At 43.5% G+C, this 22,646-nt stretch overlaps 2 protein-coding genes across 2 annotated transcripts in view; both read left to right on the top strand. All coding sequences in view use genetic code 11, as the record gives it.

Moving 5' to 3' along the window:
* EGR_03216 (hypothetical protein) overlaps positions 1–517 on the top strand; it is a gene marked incomplete at both ends in the record, with an annotated part of 1,973 nt that extends 1,456 nt beyond the window's left edge. Inside the window, one exon of the mRNA XM_024492465.1 lies at positions 467–517. Within this exon, the coding sequence (XP_024353139.1) occupies positions 467–517 (51 nt within the window). The remainder of the gene's footprint in view (positions 1–466) is intronic.
* A 2,584-nt stretch (positions 518–3,101) lies between these two features.
* Positions 3,102–21,613, top strand: EGR_03217 (5'-AMP-activated protein kinase subunit gamma-3; the record flags this gene model as incomplete). Its single annotated transcript, XM_024492466.1, has 8 exons — positions 3,102–3,989; positions 9,297–10,166; positions 11,045–11,084; positions 14,617–14,879; positions 17,862–17,901; positions 18,092–18,189; positions 19,160–19,373; positions 21,030–21,613. 8 exons carry the CDS (start codon positions 3,102–3,104, stop codon positions 21,611–21,613), a joined length of 2,997 nt encoding a protein of 998 aa, XP_024353140.1.
* Between the last annotated feature and the right edge of the window lie 1,033 nt (positions 21,614–22,646).

Raw genomic sequence — 22,646 nt, forward strand, 5'->3', positions numbered from 1 at the left:
GGAAAATTAGTAGAGATAACAAGAAGGAGCACCGCATTGACGATTTGACACTTTTTTGCGCTTTATTTTCAATGCCATGCATTTGGCATGTCCGCATATTTTCCACCAAGTCGCTGAGGCGATCGGTCTTAAAAATCGCAAAAATTTTTAGATTACCTTTTATTGCACTAATCATTTATTCCCTCCAAATATTGACAAAGGTAAAATTCTTTTAGGCTTTTAATTAGTTTATCTGAAAAATCCGTGGTATTTGGTCGCTTTCGTTCATTTAACTGAGGCGATTTCGTAATATTCGGAGCAGTGCTTCTTCATCGGCCCTGAGAGGCCAGATGGTAACGAATCATGTCTCCTGCGATTATTGTTATCAACACAATTTGCACCTGCGTAAGCCCGCTTTTTTGTCTGCCGTGAGTTAAATTAATAGCGTACTTTATGTAGAAATTCCTTCATTTGTATTTTTTCTCAGTTGCCTGGACTTGTATCCCCTTTCCAAGAGTATGCGGAAATAGAGCCCTAAACCCTCTTGGCTACTACAACTTTAAAATTAAATTGTTTTCAGTTTCTCTTCACGGTACGAGTGTTGGCCTTTTGGCAGGGGCGCATTTATCATGTCTCGTAAGTGTGTTGTTACCAAAGTGTCTCGCACCCCAACCCCCCTCCCCCAGTCCCGGTTTACTTCCTGATGGGTTCGCCTTTGCACAAAGGCGAGGCCTAACCGCCAATTCGCATTTCCTGTGTGGACCCACTCCTGACCAAATATGTTAACAGAATCCATCAAACAGTTGTTCTCGAGTCCTCCAAGGTTTACATGGTGGGTCATCACATAAATAAAGTCGGTGCATGGCATGGCCCGCATATTTAGATACAGATTATGCGGCTCTTGTCAGCTTTTGTTATTAGTGCAGCAATATTCCAACATGGAAACCACTTGTGGAGAAGCTCTACTGTCCACCTAGATGGATCGCCTATTGGACAAATCGGCGCATTTGGTGAACACTTACTGCCTTAACCATTTATAAAGCATAGCACATATATCAGTTTAACGTCAGCGCAGCAGTGCCGCCAAGTTAATGAATTTTTTACACAGTTACACTGAGAAAATGGTACCCCGGGGTCTGAAACAAGAACACGTAATAGTTAGTGCTTTTGTCTAGGCAATAAAAGTGCTCCGGACGAGTCAAAATTGGAGACGAGGCATTCAAATTTCATTTATTTAGAAACTGAGTCTGAAAACGATGAAGTTGGGGAAAAGAATTAGAAGTTTAAATTATCATGAGATAAAAATTGGCTTTGGTTCAATGTCAACTAGAACTGTGAAGGAATACTAAGGCAAGTCGGGTATGTTGAAATGGTCACTGAAAACGGTAAAGACTGATTTGCCATCATTCACCAATTCACAATGACAAGCCACAACCGCTCATCGCCCAAATGACGTTCGACATGGACATGCCATTTTTGCCGTGCTGTTTGCAGAGGGAAATCACGAAACACGAGATTTAGTCTAAATATGGCACTCTTCTGGATTATATTCGTCAGTCAGCGCCTCCCAAGTGTGCTTAAGTCCACCAATCTAAAGTGGCATTACTGATCCACCTGTCTACAGTGAAAAACTGTGACTTTTTTGTTGGGGCTGAAAGAAGACGTCTGCTCGGATATGTGGAGTATCAGAGAGGCTCTTATTAAAGTGATAAGGCGTGCTCCTGTCAGTCTACTGTGTTTTGCTTTGTCTGGAAAACTAGCATAACTATTTCTATGAGATCTGTAAGTAGTAACTGCCATATAATTCATTGACTTCAAAAGAGAGAATAGTTCTTTTCTAGATACCACAAGAAAGATTGCTTCCTTTTGTATTTGTCGATTGTCTGTCTCGTAATCACCCTAGTTAATCAGAAACTTTGTGAAATAGTTGTCAGGGTTATGAATGAGACACTCGTTTTCGACACTACGATGCGCATGTATTCAACTGACGTAATTTAGCAGGCAAATTGTATCGCCAACGGTTGTACTGTAAATCGTAGTAATGCGCATCTCTCATGGTCTGGCCTGATGATATTCTTACTGATCACCATTAGTCATATGGTGCGGGTCAAGGTCAAATGTCTCAGCTGAGTTTGTCAACAGTAGACACTCGACCACTCCAGTCTCACGTACAAAACACACCAAAGCATTTCCTCCCCCTCCTCCTCCTCATCTCCTCCCAACATCATTATCATTAACATCCATAGCGTAAATATAAATCACGAGGGGAGTGTCCTTTACTCGGTAGGGGACGGTGTGCAGGTGCTGGGTTCACTTTTTGTTGGGTGGAGCGAAAAACCACATACTTCACGCCTCTATTATGCCATTTTCGAGACTTGAATATGGACGCGAGCCCGCATGATGTCTCGATCATTTACTGCCATTGTTTTCTGCCCAACGTAAGTAGGCGCGTCTTGTGTGTTTGGACGAACTGGAGATTGGTTGCCTGTTTTTGGTCTCCTATCCTCCTTATCCTCTTACTGGTTTAATACATGTATTCGCGTTTGTTGCTCCTTTTGTAGAAGTAAAGTTAAAAAAGCAAATCCTAAAAAACTGTCTTGTTGACCTTGAAAGCGGCCAATCAACAGCTGACCTTGACGCTGGTGTATCGAGGCCGAATGGTAGACATCCAAATATTTTGGTATGGCAATAACCTCGGAGCCTTTTTCCTATGATTCACTTAATTATTAGACGATTAGACAGGAAACTAAGGTGCACAGTTTCCAGACTTCCAAAACTTGCGAGTCGGAACATAAGTTGCTAGTGTAAATGCAAAAAACTTTGGTCTACTCTTCTGAGGAAAAAAACGCTGTTACGGCTCCTGACCTATATCGAATGAAATGTGAAGGGGAAGAAGAAGAATGTGGGGGAGGGGACCATTGTTCGGTTTTGTAAGTACTGCGGATTTACTCCGATGTGCATTGGTTCAGTCCATTATTTACTCCACTACACCCCAGAGCCAATCACGACGTGCGATTGCGGCTAAGGCATACAGCATTGTAAGGCACAAATACACACGCTCGTCGACATCGCGAAGTACACAATTGTCCCGGGGTTGATGCATGCACGCAGTCCAGAGTACTATGAACGGTACCCACTGCCACGGGAATGGCATTCGCAAGACAAAGTCGGAGGGCAGCATCTGCATCATACGAATGCTCATCTCATTTGACGACCGGGCAGTGATTAGGGGGGATGTTGAGTCAGTGCTGGTGAACAACCTCTTCCACTCCATGGGTCCCCCGACTCCCGCAACCGAGCGTACTCAATCCACTTCGCGTCGGCACTCCTTTGGCATGCATCACCTCCTCGGCGCCTTGAAACGACACAGGTCCTCTACTGGACCCATCCACGAGAAATTCTTCGAGCACCACAACCACTGCATCAACAACCACGGCCACTATCAACACTCTACCCACAAGATGGAGGAGTTCTCAGGTCAAGTGGCTCTTACAACCCATCACACGGGATTGCTTCTCAGCCTACCCAGCCCAGTGAAACCTGTTAAGACTGTACACTTTTTGGTGGGGAAACAGGAAGATTATGATTTGACAAATCACTTACAAGGAAGGAGGCGGAGTCGATTATTTACACGTCACAGTGTCAGTGCTACCTCGAAATCGCATTTAGTGGAGACTGCGAAAGCATCCGAGGAGGGTGATGTGATCGATTTTCCTCTGCGAAGGTCGATCTCCTTGGGACGGTTGATGGAGGATCAGAATAGGTGCATGGACGTGGTGTTCCAGCGCTCGGATAGCAGTCACTTTGAGATCTTCGGCTTGGATACCAAGCATATCCTTAGAAGGAAGATTCGTCGAGTGGCAAGGGGCTTCAACCTCACAGACATGCATTGGGTTTCGAAGAAACATTCAACTTCCAGTAGGGTGAGCCTGAAGTCCACCTCGAGCTACGAGACAACGATTAGCGGTGGGGTGACCCTCACGTCGTCTTCGCTGAGGATCCAAACGGATGTGAGTATAGCTGTAACCACTTCCACGCTGGCTTCCTGTTTACTACCCTCCATGGCAGAGTGTCTTGCGTCAGCGGTTGAGAGCTAACATGCCTCTGTTTACTAGCCAGTGGAGGCTGCATTTTGGCAATGGCTGATACCTGAAATGGGTGTCAGAGGGTTTGAGGCAGAGGAAGGGTAAAAGCGTCCCTTTTGATTTTCCCATTAGTCACCGATTTTGGTTTAGTCTGAAGATGCTGTAATGTTGGTAGCTCAAAACAAGGAATTAAATCAGGATTTAATGTACTTTTTGCCTTACACCGTTTTGCGACCTTGATTTTTATCTTCATAAAGCGTAAACACTTGTATGTTAGGCAAAATTAATTCCCTTTTAGCCGCCTTGTAAACGCTTCCTTGCTGGTACGAATTCTCATTGGGGGAACATCGGTTGTGCATTATGCAAAGTTCTTCTTGGGCACTTTGTATTGCTTGCGCTAAGGACTAAATTACGTCTTACAAGTCCTACTTCTTGTAAAGAAATATTCTTAAAAGAATTTGATGCATTACCGTTTCTCCCGATTTCCTCGAGGCTTGGATAAGTAACAGATGGATGCTCTGAATGGCTCATTTGCCTCCTTACTTCACTTTTCTTAACAAGTAACAAAAGTAATTTCTTCGAGACTCTATTTCAAACGCCGAGATCAAAACCTGGTTTCTAATCTTTAGAAGCAAGGCTGCATGATATAAGAAAAGATAGAAGAGAATTTTTTGTCCCTGCCCAGGTAACATGGGAAGTACCTTCCACGTCATACGAATCAGTTCCAAGTCAACTTTAGGCTAAGGCGGACGAAAGGATTGCCTTTTCCAGTATGCGTATATCTCTAACCGTTTATGTGTTCAAGAAATATCCCCCTAGATATTATTGTAATGGGAATGCATTGTCTTCCGCCACTGTGCCTTTTGCATTCCTTTTGAAGAAACGTGTTGCCAAAGATGGGGGTAATAATTTGCTAAAGGCCGCCAAGAGAATTGTAAACGGAATGCGGAAGTGCCTACCAATCCCTAAAATGCAATAACTGGTGAGGCCGCATTGTGGTAGTACCTCTACACCTCAGCCGAACCCTATTGTCACACAGGTGGAAGATTTAGCCTAGTCGCGGAGCGACAATGTCGAGAACTAAGCTATTTCCAGTCTTGGTCTGTTCTGTACCTACAAATTCCCCTCCTGAAATTTTATTCGCGTCAAGAGACTATCTCCAGTTGGAAGCTTATCCACCCTAAAAAGATGTTCTCTTTTTCGAAGAAATTTGAAGTTAAGCTCTCTTCTCTACCTCAATTAGTATTATTTGCCATGCAATTGCGCCTAAATTGCCAAATCAGTTTTCTCACTTCTCGAAATTCCTTCTTAATTACCCGAGAGATTATCCAATGTGACACGACCCTTCACCTCTTCTGGATAACGCTCACGCCATTGCCAGACTGAATCAGCTTGAGACATCACTGCTGCAAAGTGGCGCGTCACGGAGTGGAGAGAAGCGTTTCGCAGGCACATTGCCCGCGCAATTGTGTCGTGTCATTATGCGCTAATTGATATCGATTATCGATTAATGTCAATCAATTATCACGCCGAACTCGAATCGCAAAGAGGAGACTTTTCACTTCCATCATCGCGAATCGCTCGTTCAACACACACCTTCATGCAAAGGCCCGCCCTATTTTTAGCTACCATGTCGGTTCTTACCTTTTGTGTGCCATCTGGGGACAGGGCAGTAGGCCACAGCTTCTCGTCACCATGGAAGTACTTTTTGAAGTGCATTTGAAGCATATTTGCGTTATAATGGGGGTAACATGCTACACAAAAAATCAGTAAATGAAAAATGTGGGAGTGAGGTTGGAATTTGACCCACCATTCACATGGTTATTTGTCCTCCTAACACCTTCTTTGTTTACTTCCGCATTTTTGCCCCCTATTTGTATTCGTCAACACGTCATTTTTATCACCTCAGTCGACAAGCCATATTTTAGGTTTTTTTTCAAACATCACGCACAAGATAGCCTTGTGTGGGTGAGTAAAGTGATTTCATAGCGGAAAAAATGGGTGTCGACCTTGTTGATAGGTGTGAAGATGTCTGAGAGGTCGAGGACACCCATGAGAAGACTTTTCCATAAAATTGATTCGCGGTTGGCGGTTCCCTCGGCTCACATCGGTAAGTGGAAGCTGTGAGCCTTGGCTTGTCAGTTGTTTAAGGAAATCTAGTTGCCAAAACAGGAAAGCACACCAGTAAAGCTAAGTACGGTTTATTCTAGTCCTGATATCAAAATACCAGATTTTTTAGAGCCCTATAGATGGAACATTTTAAATCAATTGAAAAGATTTAACTAGTACTTCATTGTATCTCCTGAAATTATCGCCTTTGTTACCTTTTTCTTCTTTGGTCATTAGTCACTCTACGATCTTTACTTGAAAGTAAGATACGAACTGTGACAAAGGCCATATTCTCGTGGGTGAAGCCGTTTTAACGGTTCGAATAGACATTTAGAAGCGAACTTAAGGTCCTAAGTAACCTTTGAACCGACATTTCTGTCGATTACTTGAGTATGTGTCAATGTCAAAATGGGAAACACTTGAACGATGTATTACCGATTGTCCCCACAGTCCTCCAAGGTGTACTGAGGGCGGCATCTTGACTTGCCTGTGTGTACAAAATGCTGATTGTACCCGCCAAGCTGCCTTAACAATAAAATCACTATCAAGCGTTTAACTTTACGGATGCACATAAGAGATGGCCGGCTACATTTCATCAGTACAGCGTGTACCGCTCGTTCACACACATTCGCATCGTTTTACTGCCACTTTGATGCGAACCATCCACTCACTTACTTGAGGCACTGTTTTATTTATAGAGTTTATGGCATGTTCAGGTTAATCAAGTGGCGAAGAGAAACCGAGTAGGGGCTGTTTCTGCGCAAAAAGCAACACCAAGGTACTATGGTTACGGATCAATTACTAACAATCTACCCAACTATATGATCTTATGAGTACCACAAAGGTTACATAACACACTTTCACGCAAAGATGCTTTATTTTCAATCGAATTCAGTGAATTTTAACGGATGGAGAGCCTTGTCTAACATGCTTTAATTGGTCTTTTGCTCCCCGAGTGCAGTTGGTCAATCAGTCAATCACCTATGCAAGAGTTGAGTTGACTGATTTACCATCTACTTTTTTATGAAATTGGTAGCACTCTCAAAGAAGCTGTTAAAGTCTTTTCATTTTGTTGGAAAAGTTGTGACAAAGTTGGCTTCTTTTTTGCTATTCCTTAACAAAGCCTTTGCCTTTGACCTCTTTCACTCAACTGTTCCCTTCCAAACCGCCGCCTGAATATAGCCGTTGACCTTACATTCTGTGGAGAAGGGCAATCGGTTGCACCTACTTGCTCCCAAATCCGCCAGGATATTTGGCTGACCTCGGCCACAAATTAGTTCAATTGAATTCCGCAATTTACATGATCTGGATGGTGGGTGATTCACGACAAATAATCTTGTTCCAACATGGGATCCTCTGCAGTTTGCTTCAAAACATTCACTTGTTTGCAAGCATACTCCAAATAAAAATTGCTCTTCCCTCAAGTTCACCATCTCTCGTCGTCGGATGGCAATTTGATAGCTTTTTTATCTGACAAAAAATTCTCTAGTGCAAATTTTTTGCTCAGATACGTAGAAGAATAACTGGCCTTAATTATTACTGTAATTTGATTGCTCTTTTTTGGCTCTTCATTTCTAAGTGGTTTAAATCGCGTACATGAATTCACTAATTCGTGCTAAATTCGAGCTTGTTCCGATGCCTGTTCTTAATGCTTCTGCGGGAATGTTTTTACTTATTTAATATTAGTAGCAGTATTTAATACCACTGGTTAAGGCCTCGGTTTTATTGCCACATAGGCGTGCGGAAATAAATAAGCCATCATATGAACTATCTCCCACTTTCGATCAATCTATCGGCTTTGGGCACATTTTAGCGTGACAAAATTAAGTTGAAATTAGTGTATGATAGGCTGAATAAAGACGCGATTTAGCCTTTTCATTGGCATTGTTTATCCCTTTGATCTGTATCATTTATATGTTTAGTTAGTTCTCCTCGCTTCCCCTGAACGTCAGTCAATTCAAGACCAACAATATTGGAGTAGTCAAAACACATTAATGTGAGGCCACTCCAGGTTATTTTACTGGCATTAGCCAATGCCCGTGCAGCCTGATCCGCGGAAGTCGTTGATTGGTGGGTGCGGTCATTGATCGAAATTTGTTCGTTGCCCACGTGTCTATGACTGGGATGCACGTACGCACGTACCACTTTCTGTGGGCGCGTGCATGTGCACTATTGGTCAGATTCGCTCAATGCGCAGGAGAAATGAATCGCCTCCTCCATTTATTTCCTACTTCGCTATTTATACCGCTATTCTTTGCTGACATTGGCGCGCGCGCACCGAAGCGTGTTACACATCTCACCCTCACCACCTGACCTCTGCTGAGTCGGCTGTCCCTAATTTGACGGCTAGCAGGGATTGCTGGGATTTTATGCATATACCTGGAGATCAGGTAAACACATTTGCCATGTTTCAGCGTCATATTATGGCATCCCCTGAGCTGATTTTATGCCTGACCTCATTCTCTTGTCAAGGTGTAATGCTATTGTTGCCTATGTCCAATTTTAGTTGTATTCCATTCCCTTTTCCCTTTTAAAAGTTTACAATTCTCAAAAGTTACTTGCTTGGAGCTGCCTTTAAGCGAACCGACATCCTTTCCACCAGGGCGAACTGATAGATATTTAGTGCCTGAATGCTTTAGTACAATGCTTCAAATTTGTCTATGAACACTTTGAAGATCGGATAATGAGCATTGGCTTTCCAGCGTTTCCAGATACTTTATCCTACTTCTACTGAAATTAGTAAGTGTGAAATACCCTTCTTTCAGGTGAGAATTTCACGTTGTATTGTCCCAGCAGTCTTAGGTTTTTTGTTCAATCACTAAACAAAGGCCATTGCACTGCTTCTGGAAACCTGTGCTGCCATTGACTCATCACTAGCATTTATTACGCGTACACACCGCGTCAACGGGCTAAATAACGAAGGGTGTAGGACATTAGGGGACGTCTTTTCAAAAACGCACCATTCCTCTCACTGAAGGTGGCCGCCTAATTGCGGTTAAAAGCAGTGTATCAGAAACGATGCAGTTGTGATTTCTGTAGTCATTTAAAGATGTGTTGCTATAAGGTTTGACATGATTGAATTGTCCCAATTTCTGATCACTATTTCTTTTGTTTGTATTGTAGGAAGTGACACCCTTACGATCTCTGGCCCCAGCGAATTTATCCAACTCCACTGACCCCAGATCACACCACGTGGGCCGATTTGTGGTGCTCAAGGCCACCGTCTCCAACACCAACGAAGAGGCCCCACCGCTAGACGACGCAAAGATGGAAAATGAGCCAAATAGCATATCGGGTCCCCCTGAGAACCACTATTGGACTGTGAGTGGCGGCAAGGGTGTTCTGCTCACCGCACCCGGCGCGCGTCGTTTTGATGTTAGTCGACCGACTAGCGGCGGACCCAATCGCCCCATGCACAGCCGCTTCCGTCAGTTCTTCGTGGAGAATCTTCGTTCCTCCCGTTTGCGGACTCACTCCGAACAGCAGCAAAATCATAACCAAGGTGGCAGCAGCAGCAGCAGTCGCGGCGCCTACCCGATAGGTGAGTCACCAAACAAGCTGAAGCCACCGACAGTCAAATTCGGCGCCGGACTGCCACCCCATGCGCACACCATCACGGCGGGGACGAGCTCGGCGGTCACGAGAGCTCTCCTCCAATCTACACAGCGAGCTAAGGACGACGGGTTGATAGGTGCGGGTGAGGTGAGTCCAGGCACCTCGGGGATGTCATCCTCACCCATGAACAGACAATGTTATCCCTCGGTCTCCCTTACCTCCGTCAACGACAGCGATGGAACGGGCTCCTTCCCGATTTCGAAGAAACGCCTTAAATCAACACACAAAATGGTGCGGAAATTGCTGAAACTATCACCTGGACAAAAGAAACACGTTCATGACTCAGAAGAGCTGCCTGATCCCTCGAAACTACCTCGGGAGCTTCCGCAAAGTTCATTGGAATTCACACAATCTCGACTTAAGAATGCGCCCCGAAGGGTAAGCTGAGGGCTCAGTTTGCATTTATCCCACTATTAATGATCCATCATTAGTAATCTCGAACTGGCAAAAGACGTGATTTAAATTTTGGTAATAATAAGGCCTTGAAAAGTTCGTGGTAAATTACTACTCCTTCCGTTAGAATGCTGAGGTTATGTGAAGTATCTAAAAACATGCTGCCAAATTTTGCTAGACCGACTTTTCCGTATGTTTGTAAAACTCCATTCTTGAGAAAGCGTCTGGCACGTGTTGGTTTTTTTGCCCCAAGCAAGGAGCCATCAACAGTCCTTCATTTGGGGCCAGAAATGGTAGGGGTAAAAGTGAACACCCACTTGAGGTCACTTTAGCAGTGGAATTAGGAGGAGGGCAAAAGTAGACAACGCATCTGTTGGCAGTCCAGCGCTTCCGCTCCCCGAGCCTTGGACCTTTTTTAAATCTGCTTCCAATTCTGTCGCACACCTTGTAATGCTTTAAAGTGGGGCATTTAAAGCCGGAATTTACAGCCTTAAGTATGTGATGAGAGGTATTTGAGCTTTGAAAGTCTACCTAAATGCTTAAGGAATTCATGATTGGGTACAAGGTTTGAAGTTGCATTTCCCATAACCAAACAGAACATTTTAATCGGTATTTCTAGACCCCAACACTTACAACTTTTACTTTTGAGGAAATATTTCTTGATTGTGTCAGCTAAATGGACAAGGACATCTTAAGTGCCTGCTACAACGATTTTCCCTACGCATCAACATTTTTGCGAATCAGACGAAGCCATTATACATCCGAACTTGTGAACTGCAAATGGCACAAATTTGGTTTAGCAAATAACGTCTTACCGACTTTTTGATTGCACCCTAATCATTTCTTTTTTATAACATCTTTAGAGTGTACCCTCCAACAATTACGGACGAAAGGGCAAAACAGGTGAGTCGGATTAGTTCATACCCTCAATTTATGGCACATCACACCTTTGCTTCTCTCCCCTCCTTTTTACTGTACATTTCGAATGGCAGTTGGAGGGGAAAACCCCAATCACCCAATTTGTAGTGGTCAGTCTGTTGTTAAAGTTGAGGAAAGGGAAGGGGAAAGGAGGTCAGTGTAAGCAGTTACGTCAAGTACATGTGTTTGAACTGCGTGTCCTTTCATTCGCGTTTCACGGCCTCGCGGCGTCATTCATTCGTTCATTCTCCTCTCCAGTCTAGACATGCGACTTTTTCTCTACGAAATGAGGTGCTCTATAAAGAAGGTTTTTCATAGAGTTAATCCCTTTTTATTTAATTTTTTTCATTCATACTAGAGCCATTCATGCAAAACAGGACTTTGGCACATAGCCGAACCACAGGGGTACATCCCACTTCTTGATGCTGAGTTTTTGGAACGACCTTACCAACTAGCATAGCGACGAATTCATAAAAAAAGCCTAATGAAATCCGTGGGTCACAAGTCTTTGGTGGCGCTGTATTACAGTGACGTAGGGAACAAGCCGACTCAATATTGAGCTAGTTTGTAACGGCATCCAGGGGAAACAAATCTACCTAAAACTACTTTAATTTCAGCTATGTGTCACAAAGAGTTGCAGGTACAAATGTTCCCAGGTTATGGAATTTATTTACGAGCGTTCGGGCGCTTTCTATCTTTATCCCAGCTGCTTCAACAAAATCGGATGATTCCCCAAATTCGAAGTGCCCAATAAATGGGCAGTAGACTCTCGTATCATCCCTATTTGTCTAATAAAAAGCACTTTTACTGATCTGGGACCAGCACTACCTTGATAGTTAGATTCTGCTGCGTCATTAAAGTGATGAATACTGACAATTAAGTATCCACAAAATATTGACAGAATGGTGCTTTTCCAATGGTCTCAATTTCAAAGTCTCTTTCTGACCAGAGTGGCGTTTGCCAAGCCCGTGACTAATTTTTTTCCTGCTTACAGCAATGTGGAAAAAATGCTGGTTAGAATGGAGCAAATCTTAATTGCAATGTCATTTGGTAAGAACTCTTTGTTATGTGTGACACTGCTAGCTGTAAAAGATCAAAAGAAGGGCTTGCTACCAGAAGGAAGACATCAGAATATCTTTGCTTGTATCGCTTACAAAAAGTGGGAGCTAAGATACATCAAGCACCTTTTATTATTTGTTGCCTTATTAGATTGGCAAAAATTTTACTTTAGAGCCCAGTTGGATGTTGTTTTGCCTACTCTAACGGAAAACGGTATTTCATTACCGGCAATTCTTTCTGTGTTGTTAGTTATGCTTGCAGTCCTTCTACCACTTCACTATCGCGACATATTTAGCGGTCATCCCGTGCTCAAGCATATCGTCTGTGTCAGAGTGCTTTTAGGCCTCAAAGTGGTGGTGTCACGTCTCATGACCTTCTAATTACCCCCTTCTCATGGATACCACTGTGGACATAAAGTAGTGTGGGAATTCGTTAAAGCCAGTATCCATGGTTCATGAGGTCGAACTAAGTGTCCTTCTGTTGTCATCTGACTGCTGGGACCACTTCACAACATCCGAGTCGTCTACGTGGGCGTAATAAGATGCACCAGTCTGGCGGTATGGTCATTGCAGGAAAGTGTTTAAGGCAAACTAGATCTTTTAAGCTTATGAAAGAATAAATTTTAAGGAGACGGTACCTTCATTCAAGGTTGTCCTAGCATCGTCACATGACAGCCTGGACCACTGCTTCAATGCTCACTTTCATTTCAAATTGAAATGATTTTACCGGTTTTCTTCACATGAAGGGGCTCATCCTAAAAATCTTAACCTTTCTTGCCAAAGCTATTTTTCAACTCACTGATATCTTCTGCGGTACTCAAAAGTGTTCGTGGCAAGTGTTCTTGTTGGTGAATGATTGTGTTCACCGTTCCCACAGATTGATTTACCTCTTGTGCAACATCATCATATGACAAGTTGTGTCGGTAGAACATCCAGAACCACACTTTCCATGGTGTGATTGCGCATTTACAGGAGTGACTGCTGTGTCAGTGGGGTGAGAACCGCCACGACCGGAATCGTCACTGGCGTGAAGGTGTGCGATTGGCCACTTGTGAAATGTTATTACTCAAACCACCCGAATGCCCTACTGCTGCATCGTTGTCCTGCATTTGTAGGGTTCGGGCTTGATACTTCAGTTGACAGGGGACTGTAAAACCACGTGATGTTACCCATCATTTGGACTAATGGTGTCTGAACTAAGGCATGACATGATCACGGGTTGGAATAAGTGGTGGTTGGACACACTTGTCACCTGCTACCCTCCGCGGTATTGCCAAAGTATTAAACCCTTTTATAGCTTAGCCTGTTAAATTAAATGTCCCGATTTGATTAAAACATCTATGATGCCTTTGCGCACATACGAGTGGAGAGATCCCATTGGGGTAGGTGGCATGGGTGGGATCGTATGAAAACAGCGTAGTAGTCAAACCACGGGAGATTAGCAAGAGCTGCGTAGCCAAGAGTACCATTAAGTTGAATACCATCCCTCAACAATCCTAATCCGACAGTTTGATGATCATACAGCTCACTTCTCATTCCTATGGAAGCGCCAAATTTGATTTGGTGGTAGAAGAAAAGGTAATGCCTAGAGCCGCTTCAGCAGCAGTCCTACGGGAGTCTTAGTAAGCCTCCGTTCCTGCCCTCAAGCCTTCTTATTCACTTGCGCCACCTCATGGGTTTTCGGTGGGTCGACTATCCCTTTTTGCCCTTCCTACCACAAAGAACTCGCTCCATCCCCTTCCCCTCTGTTTATCGCGCATAAAGTCTATCACCTTGTCAAAGGCAATGCGTTTGATGGAAATCTTTTTGACAATCGGAGCAGAACTGATTTAATTGGACTCCTTTATGGCTTTGAGGTCTGCTTAATCGATTGCCACGGTAGGTCTTTTAATCAACGGTTACAGCTTCCAGTTCCTTCTTTGGAATTGGATCCCAGATATGATTGGGGGAAAGGAATGTTCCATCGGTGCAACGAATTCCTTTCCCTTGGGGATTTAATGCTGTGTGTATGTGCATGTCCACAGGCCTTCTCCTTTCGGTCATCGAGGTCGTGTTCGTGTTCCTCCTCTTCTTCATAACAGATAGAAATATGGGAGAACAATACGGTTATGGAATATTGACTTCCGCTTTGATTGTTTTAACAGTATCAGTGGCATGAGTTTTTTGCAGGTCTACAAATTTTGATGAGGTTTTTGTCTAAAAAGCAAGTATATTTCTAGGGCATACAACTCTTCCTTTCTTAGTAGAAGGAAATACATTGCCTTGGTAACAGCAACCACCATTTTATGTGCATTTCGCAGCCCAAATTAGCACGAAGGCAGTTGCATATGTGGTGGTGCATTCTACCACCGCTTGCACCTTTTTCCACTTCACATCTGCAAAAGCGAACAGAAATACTCGCTTTATAGTTGTGTGTTGAGAAGAGATACGAAAATTTTTCCTAATTTTGTTGTCTTTAGGGCCTCAACTTGACGTAATTCCACGCGTTCTCCCCCAGGGCGGAGCCAGGTCGGAGGAACTCCTGCTCAGTGCCTTTTCGAGGTCACTCTCTGGCAGCAGTAGTCTTGGTAGCAGCCATCATAGCCACGGTCACCACCACAAACACCACGATCACCACCGTGGTCATCATAGTCACGATAGGTACGCCGTCAGTCCCATGGCCTTGACACGAGTCACGGAGAATAGACGCTACCTGATGTTCACCAAGGCCTCTCCGTTCAGGGTGGGTCATATGGAATACACCTTTATAGCTTCGTTATTATGTTTTAAGAACTTGAGTCCCATTTAAGCAGGATATTTTAACACTGATAACCTACGCAATAACACAAAATCCGCCCTACTTTATTGCCAGGCATAAAAAAGGTAATTTTAAAACTCCCCACTAATTTTTTTACTGACTGCAACAAAGGCAAGTCAAATCACCGAAAAGATGGCTTTGAAGGAAGCAGTCTCTTCATCTTTTTAAAATAGAAAAGGATTGAATCCGGTTATCAAATCTTGCTAAAAATCATCATTCTTCCTATCAGTCTAGTTGATTTGGAATTCTCCAAAGTCAGAAGGATGGCTCAAATAACACTTGTTTCAGGCAAAATCTGAGAATCGCTTTCAGTCCGTGCGAATACGTGCTCCCTTTTATCACTTTAAGTTGAAGATAGAGAAAAAGAGGCAATTTCTTCCCATACCCGGGGCTCTCAATTCGTGTGCGGATGAGATTTTAGGAGTGAATGCAAGATGATACGAATTATACGGAATGAAACCGTTAATCAGAGTAAATGGCTGGTCTCAACAATTTGTTTGGTCAGGTATAAGTGTCCGAAATGTCAAGTTCCTTTTGGACTTTACTGGGAAATTATCATCTCTGTGGGCGGAGGGGAATTAACTCCAAAATCCTATCTTTCCACACTCAAGGAAGGTACGTACGACAGCAATCGGATGCACTTTGCTGTGTAAGGGGATGGGGTTGGGGGCTTCCTATACACAGCAGTTTGGGGTCTTTTTCATACAAATTTCCTCACCTGCCACTTTTCTATTCGCCATGTGAGGTAGTCGTAGAAAAATGATATGGAAGTAATTTACCGCATGCTGTTAGGTAGGGGATACTTGGTGCTGAAGTTCTCTACACGATTACCATCGGCTTCACACACGTGACGTTTCGATTTGCCCACCCGAGTTTGGCGTTGTAGACATCTTTCATGTGCCTATAACTTGGCAAGGTCATGACAACCGATTGCATCAAATCACGTGTCGGCAGCATATGGCTTGAGTCTAGATTAACGAGGCAGATGCGAAATCCTTTCCGTCGGGATACAGCTGCCGTGTTGTTTGAGCAACAGATGGTTTGGTCAGTTTGGCAAAGTCACTGTTAAAACAGGACTCGGTTAGATCCTTGCCTTTAAATGGAATACGTAAGGTAATTGTACCTCTCTCCAGTGTAAAATGAGGCGTTTCCATTAGACCAAGTTTTTAGTTGAATAAAAGAATTGTTTTGATTAACTGTTTACTCTACCAAAAGGCCAAAATTAGCAAAATTTTTTCGTCGCAGAAAAGCACCTTTTGCCTCTAGATCGTCACAATGATGAATTACGCATTAATATACCACAAGAAAAAAGGCCATTGAATGGCTGTATTCCGATGGTGCTAGTAGTGCTTGCCTTTGGTGTTCCAAAATAAGCCCTCTGTGTGACGCAAGAAAAAGTACAAGGACACCATGTATTCCATTGATGCTCCTTTTAACCCAACCTGTAAGGTACCGTTCCCGTCACATAGCTTTCCCTTTCACTGCATCCCCTGCCAACGCACGCGCATTGGTAATGCCTCGCAACACCCAAATGCGATTCTTATCCCCTCTCCTCTCTCCTCTCTCCCACCATAATGAGGCCTTGGTTACACCAAATTAATTGGTCTGCAACAAATAATGCTAAACTCCACCCACTCCTAGAAATTGTTTTCCCAAAGAGTCATATTTATGAGACTATGGGAGCAACAGTCTGGACACCCTCAACCCCAATCGGCACATCAAAATGGCCTCCGATTAGTCACTCACATTTGGCGTGTGGCTGATGCATCAATTCAGACAATCAAAATTCGTTGGAGAATTTTTTTACCGCTAAAAGCCAAATTGAAAATTTTCTACGCAGTAAAACGAAGTGAAATTTGAACCACAAAACCCCTCCTTTTCCTAATCCACGTCAGCTTGCGAAATAGCCACATTTTTCAATCTGGTCGTGCCCTGACCCTCGAAAACTTCATTGCTGACGCAGGCAAATAGGGAACGGTGTTTGAATGCCACAACAAAAATGCTGTTTTGAGGGTGTGTCTTTGATCGTCCCATCTTTTGGGCTTTTACGAAACAAGCGTTCCGCTTTACAATTGACAGGAATTGGGAATTTTAAAAGAAATATCGTTCGAAGTATGTTTAACGAGATGGTGAGGTACGAACCCGCCTTGGAAATTGAAACTTGAAGAGCAATATCTTGCGAAACTTTTGTACAAACTTAGCCATGACCCGCTTTCTTATCGGGGAGCAACAGCACGCTAACAAGGCGTTCCCTAAGGCTCTGTGTGAAACCATGGTCTCAGTCCCTATTGTTCGGCCAATAACTTAATCGGGGTAGAAGTATGAATGCTAAATTCTAGTTCCAAAATCACGCCGTATAACTGACACTGGCACGCATTTACGCGGTAGCTTTGGTGCCAAGTGACCTTCGTTCGCCAACCACCAAAGCAGACACCACTACTAGCTAATTTTCTTTCCTAACACGTTGGCTTCGCTGAAAAATGTCACGGCAGCAGATTAGTGATGCCTTCTGCACCTATCTCCTCCTCCTCCCATCACCAGTGCCCAAGGGGAATCATGCGATGTGACACGGTTGTTATTTGCTGCCACAGCTTTACCCACACTTTAGTTATCAACGGCACAAGCATGAACAGAGGGAAAGCCAGGTGTGTATGTGCACACAAGTTTTGAGTTTTGCGGGGAAGACCGTTTCAAGCCTAAGGCTGATATAGACACACTATTTGGACAACCACCTACGGAGAAATGCCTCCGCTGTGCAATCTGAATCGTGGACTGAGTAAACACTTCTGTGCCAATTAAACTTTTTTTTCAAGTCCAACAACTGTCGAGCCTTGTACAATGACTCCTTAAACTATCAAGTGTGATGTATTTGGAAAACATTCTTAAACGGCAGTTTTTTTTTTTCAGTCACCGTACGAATTCCTCCAGACTCGCGGAAAAGGACTAAGTAAGTATCAACCGTCGAAGTCATGCGCCGGTCTACCTTCACTCTTTCCCCTCTTCACCCAACTGCTTTTGCTGTTTTTGTTGTTGCTGCTTCAGCCTGAGGCTATGGGGGTTCCATGGCCCTCTAAGTGCGAATGTGTCTTTGCTACGACTGAACATTAAAGTAATGTTTTTGCCTCCTCCTCTCGCAGGTGAATCCGAGGTCTACACGGTGCTCTTCCGGCACACCACATGCTACGAACTGATGCCAGAGAGCGCAAAGTTGGTCACCTTGGACAGCATGCTTCCGGTAGGTTCTTCAAAACGTCATATACCAGGCTTGTCCGCTGTTTCATTTGCTTCACCAATTACCAATGCTGCCACTTTGAAGAGGTGACAGTTGCAAGCAGTCGATGTATACGCAATTATAGCTCAAATTTCAACTTGCAGAGGTCACAATTAGCACTGCTATTATCTCCACCCTCTCCATACGGCTGAATTACCTCTTAGCTGGAAATTAGTAGCTCTTAAGTGAAATCGGAAAAGTTGAGTCCATATAAGGAATGGAAAAGGAGGAATTTGAAGGAGTACAAACACCACTCTTTTTTTCTAACACTTGGGAAAATTCGTCAATACAACTAAACCATCATGGAATGGCGTGCGCCTCTTGGTGTCCAGTGTGCTCTGGACTCCTGAAATGGCAAGCTTTCGTGTTGGCGAATGATTTCGCTCACTTTTCGCACAAAGCCAACGTGTCGATAAGACGTCCATGTTCAGACTACTCACAAGCTGACTGCGTGCTCACAGGAGTAACTGCTGTTGTGGCGGGGTGAGGAGCACCAGGATCGGAATCGTTACCGGCGCAAAGGCGTGAGGCTGGCCACTTGTAAAAAGAATACTCAAACCTTTCAAATGTCTTACCGTTGTGTTTGTATGGCTGGACTTGGATTCTTCTGTGATTAACAAGGGGCTTCAGCAGCCATGAACAAACTACTACTGCTGCTTGTCATCTTGGTTAAGCTTGTCAAGACCAGGCAATGACATTGATATGGGTGATTATGAGTACCAGTTGAATGCAATTGACACTTATTACCGCAATGGTAACTTCCCTTCCCATAAGTGAACGCAATTCTTATTTTATCGCCCATTCGTCAGCACTTCTCGAAAGGCTTCAATTTCTGATGTTACCTTATGCGACAATAGTGATTGCATTCTATCAAAGCCAGATTGATAAAGTCCAATTTCACTCTTCGTGTAAGTTCTGCTTCCTTGCCCTCAAGGTCGGAAAGGCATTCCGGGCACTCTGCGTGAACGGGATTCGAGCCGCACCAGTGTGGGATTCGGAGACACAGACGTTCTCAGGGGTTCTCACAATAAACGACTTCCTTGAAATGCTTACCTACAGTTGGCGACGGCAGATTTGTAACTCCGCCAGAGAGGGTGAGAAAACGGCGGTTGAGGACATCGAATCCACACCTATCAAAAAGTGGAAGGGTAAGTGGTGCCAACGAGGTCAACATCAGTTTATCTTGACTCTTATTTAGTCTATTTGTGAAAGATTAAGTTTTGATGCTAAGGGATGCACGTACTTTTATGCCATATTCTCTTAGTGAGTAGATGGAAAGCTCACCATTTTCATTTACTACCCCTATTAGTTAAAAGCTTCTGGGTTGGTTTCAGTGAATCCTGTTTAATATGACGTAGATTTACCGCCTTTGTTGACTAATTAATATGAAGATTGGATTTTGTGTCAAACGTTGTCTTATTGTGGTGCTGCCTCCTTAAGCAACCAATCAGTGCTGCGCTCTGAAAAGCCCTGTTGGGATAGCCTATTAAGCGAACGACAACAGTTTGACGGCGCGCATGTCAAATGAGTGAAGCGAAAAGGCTACTAACTAGGGTGGATCAAATGCGTTATGATAATTTAAATCGCATATTTTCCTTAACCCCATATTCTCGCGTTCGAGGCCTACATTAACTTCCCTCGGAGTCATTTGTCTTTCTTGCGTAAATTCCGAGCACTGTTTCATGCCATTAAACCAAAAAATTATTTTGCTAATGTTTCCCTATTTTTCGTCCCCAAAGGCAAAAGCAGCTAATCTCCTCGGAGTTTATGGGGGCAAATTTTATTTCCACCTTTCTTGCCCTAAAGTTTACGCATAAGATTCATTTTGAAGTCAAGTAAACACAGAAATCTTCGCTTTACACTTACTTCCGAACTATCGAGTCTTTGTCTAGAAAACCCTCATTCATAGTGCCAAAGCTATCCATTTGAGTCTTAAACACCTCTCTGGTTCCATTTTCCAGTCCTTTTTAAAATTTGGTTGTACTTACTGAAGATTACTACAAAACTTCAGCTAAAGAAGGTAGGGGCATGGGCTCAAACAAAAAGGGGGCAAAATGTCCTTTACTTTCTCTTGAAAATTGGTTCCTTAGTCTATGTATCATTAAAGTTTCCTCTTCCCCCGAGAATTATTATTAATTAGCAATAATAATTATTGTAGGAAGGAGTCTTTGAAATGCTTCCTAAAAAAAATAACGATTCTTCAAGTGGAGATATTTTGAGTCTGGAACGTAGCTAAATGAATTTAATGCATTTATCCAAAAACTATTCCTTTCCTTTTCTGTTATGATTTACTTTTGATGGCACTTTTACTACGCATCAAAACGCCCCCGTACGTCGCTTTCCTCAACTTTTCTGAATTTCCAGTGATTTGCCTTTACTTACATCGGACGCCTCAAAATGGAATTCATGACATCTTGGCTGTAGTAGTCGATATTATCATGAGATCCTCTGGTAGGGAACGGACCATCACTTTCTGGTACACAGTAGATAACGAACGAAAGTGGTTTCCATTGATAGTATGGTTGGCCAAAATGAAATGACCACACAGAATTGTCAAAGAACGTAGCTAACCTTCGGCCCACACAAACGAGCTATCATTTTTGAAGGAAGGCAAAAGTTGTCGTAGAACTAAATAGTCTGATGAAGTGTTAGTACATTATCCTTCAAATGTAATTTTTCCCACACATTTGCTTGGATTTATTTTCTCGAAGAAAGTGCTTTATATTTACCCGAGTTACATTTCACCATCAGATCGTTGCTTTGTTGATAAATAGTTAAACTGCTCATCTTTTGAATCCATGCAGAAATTCGTGCCCGCACAAAGAACCGAAAATTCTCCGGAATAGGCCCGCATGATACGATCCATGAAGAGGATGAAGAGGTTAAGGAAGAGCAGGTGAAGGGAGAAGGGGGGGATGGCGAAAGCTGCTCCAGTAGTTGTAGTAGCAGTAGCAGCAGTGATAGTGACACCGACGATGGCGACGGTGATGACGATGATGGTGGAGACTCTAACTCAGTCGCGTCAGCTCCCTCTCAGTTGGGCGAATTGGAGCACACTCGGATTCACTCCGGCCACCACCGTCAAGGCTACAAACACCGTTCGGTGCGAGTCTGTGAATGTCGTCGGATGGGGGGCGGGTGCAGTATGCGTTTAAAGCATCACCGGATGGGCGGGCTGACTATCATCTACCCCGAGGACTCACTCTATACTGCGCTGCGCCTCCTTGCGCACTGTAAACTCCACCGCCTGCCTGTCTTTGATGATCCAGTCGGTGGAACCGGTAACCCTCTTTTCGTACTCACTCACCGATCTCTCCTCGCCTACCTCTACAAGAAACAAATCGACTTGCCCAGACCCAAGTACCTCCAGGCAAGCCTTCAAAGATAACTCCTTTTCCAGCTGCGTTGGACACTTTTGACCATTTTAAACGCCATCAGGTTTCCAAGCCAACAGGTATATCGGAAGTCAGTTTTGAGAGAAACCTGGTTCAGTCTAAAGCAATAGCAAATGCGGTATGCATTAGACATCTTTGATCCAGCAATCAACCGTAACCTTGTAGGAATGCTCCTTCGTTCAAGAAACACCACTGACAAGTATAATACATACTTTCTTGTAGGTGTTTGGAAAATGCCTTCACTTGTATTACTTCGAGAATTAATTTTGCAGGCAGGAAGTTGTTCGTAAAAGTTGCGGCATCTTAAATGGTGAAATAAAATTCATGGCAAAACTTGTGAAGACCTCAAAAATGAGTACCTTACGAGCGAAATAGGGCGATTTTAGTCCTCATCAAATTTCTAAAACTCTGGGCTAGACCATTTCGCCTAATACGGAGGACAATATTTCCCCTTTAGGACCATTTTCAAAGTAGTGGGTACTTCAACGGTAACGTTTCTTCAAAGGGAAGTTGTTTGGATTGGTATGAAAACAGCCTGATGTGAGGTGGTTCTAACGTCGTTGTGATCACCTGTGAAGGCTATACCATCGAATATTCGTCTTGATAGAAAGCTGTTTTGGTCTTGCATGAACATCTAAATTCGCTGTTCGATACTTTGATCACTGTAATGCTTCTGGGATCATAGACTTTTAAAAGCTTAGTAGAAAAGAAAGCAGTTTCTTTCAAGGAGCAATAAGGTGTATATTTTCTGCCTTGCCGACTATAACTTTTAATACCGGCGGTTTTATTTATCATTCCTTCTACTACTGTAATTGCGAAGATTCAGTCATAAAAAGCCGGTGTCCTTTAAGTTTTTGGCTACTCAGCACAAACCAACTTCTGTGGCTGCTCTTTCAGCGATAAAAACAACATGAATTGGATGTTCGAATCCCAGTAAAGGGAGTTGTTGTGCCTTAAATTACCTTTGTTTGCTGTGGGATATCTTATAAGCCGCAAACACCTAGCAAAAGCGCCTTCAGTACCATA

This window comes from Echinococcus granulosus (assembly GCF_000524195.1).
Source record: "Echinococcus granulosus chromosome Unknown EG_S00016, whole genome shotgun sequence".
Classification (NCBI taxonomy): domain Eukaryota; kingdom Metazoa; phylum Platyhelminthes; class Cestoda; order Cyclophyllidea; family Taeniidae; genus Echinococcus; species Echinococcus granulosus.